Source organism: Schistocerca nitens, chromosome 1 (genome assembly GCF_023898315.1).
Source record: "Schistocerca nitens isolate TAMUIC-IGC-003100 chromosome 1, iqSchNite1.1, whole genome shotgun sequence".
Taxonomy (NCBI): Eukaryota; Metazoa; Arthropoda; class Insecta; order Orthoptera; family Acrididae; genus Schistocerca; species Schistocerca nitens.
This window is the reverse complement of record NC_064614.1, coordinates 516,399,975-516,411,427: the sequence shown is the minus strand read 5'-3', so window position 1 is coordinate 516,411,427 and position 11,453 is coordinate 516,399,975. Positions and strand designations below refer to the sequence as shown.

The 11,453-nt window shown below is 40.7% G+C and overlaps 1 protein-coding gene across 1 annotated transcript in view; it reads left to right on the top strand.

Annotated features, from left to right (window-relative positions):
• Positions 1 to 1,707: 1,707 nt before the first annotated feature.
• The window catches only part of LOC126253237 (xenotropic and polytropic retrovirus receptor 1), a 124,168-nt gene continuing 114,422 nt past the window's right edge, over positions 1,708 to 11,453 (top strand). The window contains exons 1-2 of the mRNA XM_049954428.1: positions 1,708 to 2,135; positions 2,261 to 2,414. Coding sequence (XP_049810385.1) covers positions 2,067 to 2,135; positions 2,261 to 2,414 — 223 coding nt within the window. The 5' untranslated portion in view covers positions 1,708 to 2,066. The remainder of the gene's footprint in view (positions 2,136 to 2,260; positions 2,415 to 11,453) is intronic.

Below are 11,453 nucleotides of genomic sequence, written 5' to 3'. Positions count from 1 at the left end.
TTGCTAAATCCAGATCCTCATCCATTATTGCTGCACACAGTAAGAAAAAAAGAAAACGACTAATTACCATCATTATCACCAGCTAATGCAAAATCAATGCAAGGGAAATACAGAAGCGTCCGATCTTACCCGTCGGCTTTGACCCATGACGTCACAAATACCGCGGAAACGACCATAAACAACAATTCGAATATGGCGGATATAAAAACATCGAATACGTATTGTAAACACTGAAATACACAAGTTTCACAAAAAGCCTAATGACTGTAACGGGACAAGCGTGGGAAATTGGGGGTTTTTGGGTGGGGAGAAACTAAATATGTCGTTATGCGGTGGGGGGAGTCTGCAGTGCCCCCCCATCCCCCCCACAGGCTTCATTAGTGTCAAATCAATATTTTCGAATCATAGGCGGCCGCTGCCGCGGCCGCATTCCAAAAAAAAACCTCCCAACCTAACCTCCAAGTGGGCTACGCTACAGATCAATATGTTCATCAAATTGCTTCATATTACGTATACATGTTCTTTAAACAAGAGTACATCAAACCATGTATTAGGTTTTCCGCGCCGTAATGACGTCACACACCACAACACGCTTACGTCACGGGTCAAAGCCGACGAGTAAGATCGGACCTTTCTGTTGACCCAATGCAAGACATCGGTTTTTACGTGCCTTAAGTTGTTCAGAATCCACAAACGCGAGTGAAGGAAGATAACGGTCTAATTTCATGAGGACAAGGCCCTTACAGATGAACTCAGGGTCATGTTAAACTCTAGATCGCTCTGTAACTGGCTATGTCACACAGTTAAGTGTCAGTGGATGGCAAGAGCATACAATTTAAAAAAGTGTTCAAACTAAGTTTCAGGTTGAGCACAGCTTTACGTTCAAAAAGTGAAAACTGTTCTGTGAGACACTTAACCACATAATATTCAAATATGACATGCACATTATAGCCTCATCCAGCAAGTGTAAAACAAGACAGCTGTTTTTAGAAAAGTTATACATCCTGTAAAGGCTTCTGATGCTGTTAAACAGAGAGATGTGATATTGTCTGCAGCGTATGCCGAAGAACAGAAACAAATTTTACTAATTTTTCCCACCCTCCGCCCTCGAAGAGAACAGGGCGATTATGCCCACACACTAATCAGCCCATTAAGACTAGTTTTATTTTTTCGCTTTCAATCTCTTAAAAGTCGTTCTACGTACCGTGTTGAACAATATTCATAAATGGGTAAATGAACAAAAAACGACACCACTGCCCATTTACGGGCATTTTAAATTAAACTGCAGTAATTTTCGAAAAGAATATTTTCACCAAGAATGAGTACGTTGCGTGCAACAGAACAGTTTTCATTACGCAGAGATCAGATGCTGGAGACAACTGGGATATACAACAGAAAAAGAGACCATAAGGCAATCCAGAGACATCAGAAGCGTACTCTGCCAATAAATAATAGAGATGCAAGCAAACATATTAATAATACAGACTTTCCAACTATTTTTTCCTGGAATATATCAATTGCATACCAGTTAGTGCTCGGCAATGTTTCAATAAAGGTTTTTGTTCATTCTATTTCGTTATATGAAATTGCTCTTAGCATTACTCACAACGATGGGGCTCTGATTGGAGCGCATTTCTTCCGTTAGAATTCGGCTTTTATTTATTAAATGGTTTTCTTTGGTTGCTCTCAGATATATTTTGTTTATGACTTTTGTTCGTGTTATTAACAAGTAATTTATGTTTTTTGAAGAAGCTATAGTGTCAGTTGTCATCATGATGAAAGAATCTCTGGTTCGAGAGGTGTTAATAAATGTCAGGCGGTAGTATAATGCCTGCTTTGCCCGAAGCTGACGGGCTGGTGGGAAGCAAGATGTAGTGTTATATGTTATTTGAGGTTGTCATGACATAATTTCCAATTTTCGTGGCTCATGTTGTAGTAATGAGCGCTTCCACGCATTACGTTCCTCATGCGCTTCCCGTGTTGGGTGTAAAATAAAATAAGGCCTAATGAGATTGTAGGTTAGGGGTTGTGTATTGTTTGTAGAGCTGTTAGACGGTGGCAGCAAAATGAAGTTTACTGAACATTTGAGTGCTCATATTACTCCCGAGTGGAGAAAACAGTATATTAATTACGAGGTAATTTGTAAACCATTTGCTTTTCCCCCACTGTCATATCATGGAATTTGTGATGTAGATTGCATGTTCTTTCAAGCAGTGCCGATACTCATTATATGTGACCCGTTCCTTTCATTGCATTGCAGGAAATGAAAGCAATGCTCTATGCTGCTGTGGAGCAAGCACCTTCAGCAGAACTTGTTGAACCGGAGGTGTTATCTCGCTATTTCGCAAAATTTGATGAACAATTTTTCCACTACTGTGATAAAGAATTAGCGAAGATAAACACTTTTTATTCCGGTAAGCATTACTGTTGTTTAAAAGCAGACTATTGCATGTTGCTGCATATGCAGAACCATTTTGTTTTCGTTTGGGAAATGATGTGTATTTGCAGGCCCTTCATTCCCCTCCTGCCCACCCCTTCTCCCCCTTTATAACAAGATGATAGTTATTGGATAGAAGTTGCAGGTTCAGTTGCATGAATGCTATATGTATACTGCTGCAGATTATGTGAAATGACTGAATCAGTACTGCAATACAAACTAAGAGTAAATATATTATGTGGCCACCTCCATTGTACTCCTGAATGTTTTATGCTTCTACAAAATTTTCTGCTGATAAAATCCATGGGCATGCAAATGGGTTGTTGTGGCAAAAGTACCGTCCCCTTGAATATTCTAACCACCTTTTTGGAAGAAGGTCCATGCATCAGTGATGGAAACTGGTTGGTTTGAGCACAAAACAACAAATTATGGTCATAAAAATTACTCTGAGGTGAATACATAACAGCCACATATACGGAGGCTGTCACCCTTAAGAGACAGAACAGATCACTAGTTCTTAAGATCAGGCTATCTCCTATGGCGAGAAACGATTGTGCAGACCCGTTTCATTGTGTAAAATTTTAACTAACTGTGTATTGTATACTGCTATAAAGAAGGTTTACCTGACATTGGTCTACAATAGCACAAATGTTTTAAAATTTTGCATGTGTATTGGGAAATCGTATAAGTATGCAAGAAGTGATTTTAGTGAGAGTTCATCATTCTGTAAATGATCAGTAAATCACTTAGTTATGCTTAGATTTTGAATTTGTAGTTTGTAATTTTTTGCTGCTTCAGGGATGGTTTTTAATGTGAAACTGTTGTGCATGTTATTTGTGTTTTAAAATTGCTTTAGCAAATCGTGTCCACACTAATCTTTGAAAACATTGGGCACAGTCTATTACAAAGCAGTTTGATAGGCACATAAAAACAGTCATGTGGGAAAACAGCTATGTCACTGCTGGAGACCCACATCTTTGTTTTGCTGTCAGTATTGTGAAAATCTGTAGAAGGATAATTTGAGGTTGGGAACATCAAATTACACTTGAGATAACATTTTATTAACAGTGAGAACCAAAATGACATTATCTGTTGACACTAGACATTATATGAAACACCCCTTCCCCCTCCTCACAGTTCACGGATAAGGTAAAAGTCAGTGTAACACACCAAAGTGTGTGTATAATTTAAGACAGTAAAAACCTTTGTTATTAGATGTCGATTTTTGTTTTACATGGTGGTGCTCTCAGGATGTATGTAGCATGTGCCACTTTTGAATTTCTTCAGTCTTTATTTATTACTATTTTATAAAAGCTTATGTATTTCGTAAGTAAAAAATTTGATATGTACATTTTGGATGCGTGGGATAATAAAGATGTGTAGTTACCTTATGCTGTCTTTAAAATAAATGTACAATTGTAAATTGAGTGTACTTGATTAAAATTCGTATTGTGTGCTATTAACACCATCGTATTCAAACTGCTACTTTGTGAGACTCTTTCATTCAACACATCACAAGACCTCATAGCATAATGGTGTTGAGTGTTTTGGTGGATTAAAGTTTTTTTTTACAAAATCACTTTACTAAAGCTTTAGTAATTTCCGTAGTGTTCATCATACTGACTGTATAAAACATGAATGTCGATTGACTGTACACAAGTACTTTGGTTTCCTGTAGCTATTACAGAACACAGTTACATTTTTTTTTTTTTTTTTTTTTTTTTTTTTTTTTTTTTTTTTTTTTAAATCAACACTATGTATTGCCTCGTCCACGTTATCGGAAGAAATAACCATTGCCCATGGCCTGTTTACTTTGTGTTGGGAAAGTTTACTGCGTCTTAGGACTGTCTGACTCACTCCAACTCATTTACTATGTGGGAGTGGCTCCATCTTCAGTCTTCACACTAAACTAGAACTCTTATTGCTGCACACAGCTGTCATCATTCTCTGGCAGTCTTGTCATCTTACACACTGCAGCTGGGAGCAGTATAGCTCCAGAATTCCTTTGATATTAGTGAGAACTGGAGGTTGTTGTATGCCAACCTGTAAAGTGCACTTATTTACTGTTGCACTGACTGACACACACTAATATTATTCTTGAACAAAACCAAATAGTTACTAGGTTCTAACTTCACGTGTAAGAATCCCGAGATTCTGATGTCTAAGATGATGTAATTTTCCGGAATCAGAATTCAGGGAGATGTTAAGATTTGGAAAACATTTGTCCATAATGTAATTCAGCTTGGTGAAGGCGAGAGAATTGCTTTTGGATGTACAGATTCTAGTGTAGGCTGACACTTTCCCCTCTCCTCCACATCTGCCCTCTTAATTATTCGTTACAAACTGGAGTTCAGTGTGAACCAAGATCAGTCAAGAGACCAACGCTTGTCCAATTGACCGTGACATTTACAGTGGGCTGCACTGTGGACTAACTACTGAGTGCTATGAATTGAAGCAATCAAGTAATGAATTTGTGTTCCTTTGCGTTACTTCCCTTTCATGTTCCTAGTAAGTGATAACACATCTGCAAACTGGCCGGCACCACCCTGTCATTGATGCATCACCCGCTTGAGTGTTTTATGGCCTCCACTCACTTTCTGGCTTGGACTGTTGCCTCCCACCCATACAGACAAATGCTATCTGCATTGTCTTTCCTCCTCCATGCAGAGTCTGCCGCCACTATAAAGACTGTAGGGTTACTGTCACCTCTCTCTTGTGCTTACACTTCTTTCAGAAGTCACAATGCCGGTACTTTGATTCCAGATCCTTAATGATTACATCCACAAATGTAGGCCTACAGTTATAGTACAAGGTGCCACAGTTGAGAAGCTTTTCCAAAAGTATCAGTAACTGATCACTTTTATATTAGATACTGAACTACAGACAGTGAACTACTAGGGTGTGACTGAAGGTAACCTAAAGAACACGTGTGAAAATTAAGTCCATTGTCATTAACTATTTCTTCTACAGAAGCTCATGTATTTGAAGTAATCTCACTGGACACTGGCCAGTTATTTTTGGGTATTTGCAGCTTGAGGATCTCATCGTTGGTGTCTTTTCGGTGTCAGTTGTGACAACAGGTGGCACTGTGTGAAATTCCTACCTTTTGTTGTCATTACCTCCCTTTTCTGTTCCAGTCGCATATGGTTCGCGGGAAGAACGACTGTCTGAAAGCCTCCGTGCACGCTTGAATCTCTCTAATTTTACATTCGTGATCTCCTCGGGAGGTATAAGTAGGGTAAGCAATATATTCGGTACCTCATCCAGAAACGCATTCTCTCAAAACCTGGCGAGCAAGCTACACCACGATGCAGAGCGCCTTTCTTGCAGAGTCTGCCACTTGAGTTTGCTAAACATCTCCGTAACACTATCACGGTTACCAAATAACCCTGTGACGAAACGCGCTGCTCTTCTTTGGATCTTCTCTATCTCCTCCGTCAACCCGATCTGGTACGGATCCCACACTGATGAGCAATACTCAAGTATAGGTCGAAGGTGTGTTTTGTAAGCCACCTCCTTTGTTGATGGGCTACATTTTCTAAGGACTCTCCCAATGAATCTCAATCTGGTACCCACCTTACCAACAATTAATTTTATATGATCATTCCACTTCAAATCGTTCCGCACGCATACTCCCAGATATTTTACAGAAGTAACTGCTACCAGCATTTTTTCCGCTATCGTATAATCATACAATAAAGGATCCTTCTTTCTATGTATTCGCAATACATTACATTTGTCTATGTTAAGGGTCAGTTGCCACTCCCTGCACCAAGTGCCTATCCGCTGCAGATCTTCCTGTATTTCGCTACAATTTTCTAATGCTGCAACTTCTCTGTATACTACAGCATCATCCGCAAAAAGCTGCATGGAACTTCCGATACTATCTACTAGGTCATTTATATATATTGTGAAAAGTAATGGTCCCATAACACTCCCCTGTGGCATGCCAGAGGTTACTTTAACATCTGTAGACGTCTCTCCATTGATAACAACATGCTGTGTTTTGTTTGCTAAAAACTCTTCAATACATGTATTAACGTAGACGTTTGCTACTAAGCAGTCACATTGCCGGCCATGATCAATGTCAAAATCATTCAAAATCATGCTCGCTCTGCATAATCCTGATTCTCACTGATGTGATAGCATGTCAGCATACACATTCCTGACTTCCTGTTCGTTATTCATGCTACAGAGCTTACCATCTTTTCACAAGTTAAGGAAGACTGTTGCATAAATGTGGAAGAATTGCTGAACTTGTATCGACCCTTGTCAGTGGTAGCATCTAAGACACCACACAGTCCAGCTGTTGGCTGTCCTGTGCTGATCTGTTCTCCAGCCAGGACTTAATCCTTAAGAGGAATAGTCATGAGTCATCGGAATATGCAATTTATATAATATCTTCGGAATTCTGGAAATATGTATCAGCAAAGAATGACATGACCATAGCATATGCATACAGATGAAGAATCTACAGATACAATAATTTAGTACTTATAATAAATATATAATCTCTGTTCTTGGATTTACAGAAATTTTTCTGTTAAGTTATTTATTCATCTGGGCATAATCTTAGAGTGATATAGGATTTGTCGTCGTAATACAATAAATATAAATAGCTCAAATTATTCATCCACATGGAATATATAAGTATGCCCTTGTGGGTATGGAGAGGTGCTCAGCTGTGGCCTTCATTAAGGAAGCATCCTGGAATTTGCCTGAAATGATTAAGGAAAATGTAAATTGGGATGGCCAGATGGAGCAAACTCCATCCTATCCTACTGTGAGGTCAGCGTCTACCTGCACTGCCATGTTTTATTGATCCCTATTGTACAATATTCTTGGATTTCCTCACAATTCTCTCTCTCTCTCTCTCTCTCTCTCTCTCTCTCTCTCTCTCTCTCACACACACACACACACACACACGGTCTTGAGCACACCTTCAGTTACGCATGTTTTAAGGTGGTTTGGCATATGCACAACTAGCATGACGTAATTGCCTTATGGGCAAGATATATACCATTTTGACACAAAATAGGCACGATTCACAGTGTGCACATCTAGCCCTTACCACTAAATAACAAGTTTACGTGAATGCCGCCAGATGGTAGCACACTGCAACAGGTTTTTATCCCCATTTGCTAGACATAAATCCTGCTAGATGGTAGCATACTCCTCAGATATGCCAATTCACTCTATATGTTGTGAAATTAGATCAGACGTCAATATATGTTATAGTTATATTGATAGAAAAACCTATTTTCTGGGGTTGTGAGTGAGATATAATATATTAAGTATTGGATTTCATCATACAACAATCCATTTGAGGTGCTGAGTACCAAAAAGCACTTCATTGCCGATTGTGATTTTATGAACATTCATAAAAATCTGTCTCACTGGTTTCTCTGATATTCACTCAAATGTGGGATTGACAGTCATGTGCTTTTAGGCCTTATGGTTCTCTGTGCCTCGTTTATATTTGTAATCAAGTGACCATGTTGATATACAGTACTACTTGAATTTAATCATTTCCACAAATGTGGAGTGTGTTTGGAGTTGTTGGTTTACTGTGCTCGAATCGGCTTTTGTGTGCAGTGTCAACATGAGCTCTGTTGAATCTGTTTTAAATGCTGACAGAAAAGAAAATTACCAGAAAAATTATCAGAAAAAGTAAGCCACGAAGGAACTAGGGCCTCCCAGACCAGATCCATTTACTGAGAAAGTGATGAAATCAAATAAGCATGACTACATGTGAACATTTAACAAAGTAGTGTACAATAAGCATAAGTTTTTGTGTGGCAACTTAAGAATGTCTAATTTTCAACCCAGCAGTTAACTCATTAACTAATACACATGTTAGGTATCTTGCACATCGGCCAAAAAAAGAAAATAAAAATTCACAAAAACTCCCACTTACACAAAAATGCAAAATGGAGAGTAGTGAAAGCATAAATATTATTTCATTCTTTAATTAAATATGTACAAAACAACAAACATCCACAAAAACAATTTCTTCTTTTTTCAGAAAATTGTGATTATTATTATTATTATTATTATTACTACTACTACTGCTATTGTTGTTATTAGTTTTGGCAATGGCTGTAATTGTATAAATATGTTGATAAACATAACTGTTGTACAGCAGATGCTATTAATTTCATACTTTGTTTTTATCCGAATCAAAAAATTTGTGAGCACCCAGATTGTATCCTCATGAGCTGCCAATGGGTGGGTTGTGGAATACCGTTGTGGGAGGGGTGGGAAGGATAGTAGGTGGGATATTCCTCATTTCATGGCGTGATGAGAGGTAGTCAAAACCGTGGTGGAAAATGAGAGTCAGTTGCTCCTGTCCTGGGTGGTACTGACGCATGAGGGGATTGTTCCTTTGTGGCTGAATGGTGGGCCTTTGGGAGGCGGTGGATGACGGGAGAGATAAGGCGTGGAAGATCTGTTTCTGTACAAGGTTGGGATGGTACATTAGATTCATGAATTCCTCCCTAAGACCTTTGGTATATTTGGATAGGGACTGCTTGTCATTACTGATGCGAAGGCCATGGTTGGCTAGGCTGTATGGAAGGGACTTCTTGGTATGGGATGTGTGGCAGCTGTCGAAGGGGAGGTATTATTGGTGGTTGGTAGGTCTGATATGGAAGAAGGTTCTGATGTAAACATCTTTGAGGTGGAGGTCAACGTCGAGGAAGGTAGCGTGTCTGGTTGAGAAGGACCAGGTGAAGTGGATGGGGGAGGAGGTTTTGAGGTTCTGAAGGAATGTGGGTAAGGTTTCCTCACCTTTGATCCAGATCACGAAAAAGTTCATCAGTCAATCAGAACTAGGTGAGGGGTCAGAGATTCTGTGTGGCTAGGAAAGATTCTTCTAGATGGCTCATGGATATTTTGGCTTGGGATAGTACCATGCAGGTCTCCATTGGCATACCATGAATTTGTTTGTAGCTGATGTCTTCAAGGGTGAAGTAATTGTGAAGTGAGAATATAGTTGATTAAGATGACTAGGAAGGAGGTTGTAGGTTTGAAATGCATTGGGCATTGGGAAAGGTAGTGTTCAATGGTTGTAAGACCATGGGCATTAGGTATGTTGATATAAATAAGAGTGACATCAATAACGATGAGCAGGGCACCATGTGGTAAAGGAACAGGAACTGTGGAGAGTTGGTGGAGAAAATAGTTGGTGTCTTTTATATAGGAGGATAGGCTGCAGGTAATGGTTTGAAGGTGTTGGTCTGTGAGGGCATAGATTCTCTCAGTGGGTGCACTGTAACCGCCACAGTGGGGCATCCCAGGTGGTTGGGTTTATGGACTTTAGGGAGCATGTAGAAGGTAGGGATGTGAGGTGTTATAGGGGTCAGTATTCATTCCTATTGTTACACACACTGCACCACCAAAGGATCATCATACAAGGATTACCATCATACAGAGAAATTATGCAGATGGTTTAAGTAAATTGCTGAAAATTACTTGCTTGTCAGCTCCCGCAGGGCTTGCCGCACTTTGGCTGGTAGCTTCGTGCTTGGCTACCATAGGTGCCCCAGCCTTTGTAGCATCTTTTCTCTTCCTTGCTGCATGTCTGTCCTCTTACTATTCCTTTCCCCGTTCCTTGGGGAACATGTCTGGGGTCTTTTTGGGAATGTGTTCCGCGTTTTCAGTAGCTGACATAAGAACAGTCTCACGACTGTTTTTTCATTCCTTTTTTCCTTTCATCATTCACCTTCTTCAATACTTCCAACACTTTGGCATTTGAGGCTCCTCTTTTTCTTCTTCCTCCCCGTGCATTCCTGAAGGCTGGCGCACGTCAGACATGTAACAGTTGATTGGGTAGCACATAATTCCCAGCCCTGGGTGGACAGGTAGGGTTTGCACATACCCCCTGATAAAGGCCAGGCCCGGTATGGGGAGATTACCTGAGCTGCTACCTTCCCAAATTGTCGATTGGTCCCTCTTTCAGGCATTCGGCAGGTGTGACCTGAGGTGTGAACAATCACCTAAGGTGGGTGAGCCGCCCTCTGAGGGGAGGCCTGCATTCTACCATCTGCCACTAACAGTACTGTTTTGCTACATCTTGCTTCATGAAGGACATGGCCTCGCAGACATGTGACCTGAAATTCAGCACTGCAGTTGTGAAATCACCCAGTGTCATGGTAGCATTGCCATCTCCTCATTCTGCTGGGCAACAACCACCAAAAATTCGCCTCCCGGGGTGAAGTCACCTGCTGCACAACCAGCAGGCCAGAAAGGACAGAAGGAATACTCCCGCAAAGACTTCCTACATCCCTCCGGCCAACAAACATCTGAATCTTCCTCTGTCAATCGGAAACACTCCAAGAAGTCAAACAAAGGGAAACAGTCTGTTTCTTCACCAGCTAGGAGAGCCTCTTCGAAGATATCATCATTTGATACTCTCACCTGGCTGACCTCCCATGTCACCTGCGCGCTTTTCTGTGCTGGGCTCCACAGAATGACAGGGGGAGAATGCTGATACCTATGTAGCTCTCATGGAGCAGGATCCTCCAGCCTCTGCACCCTGTAGCAGTGAGTCTTTAAAGGCTGGCACATGGCAGCCGCCGAGGTGACACCCCTTCATCTTTTCCCTCCTCCCCTTTCCTTGTTATGACTCCCCTTCAAATGGAACGTTCATGGCCTGTGATGAAACAAAGAAGATTTATGGCCACTGTTAGAATCACAGCATCTGCTTGTTCTCTGTCTCCAGGAAACAAAACTGCATCCTCAGGACCACTTAGAGCTCCAGAATTCTGTCCCAGTCCGTTTTGACTGCATTCATTATAAACAGTTGCGTGCACAGTGTCGTCACATTCTTTGGGTAGCAAAAAAGCTAGGTGGATTTCATTTACTAGTTCTTTTAACAGTTCCACTCCCTCTTCCATTGTGTGGACGAACCGCTGACAGCTCTCTGGTATCAAGATCCATTCCCCAATTTTCGGCCTGACATTATGAGAGACTGTCATGTGGAACCTATTTCTATCTCCAACACCTCGGGCTGCTG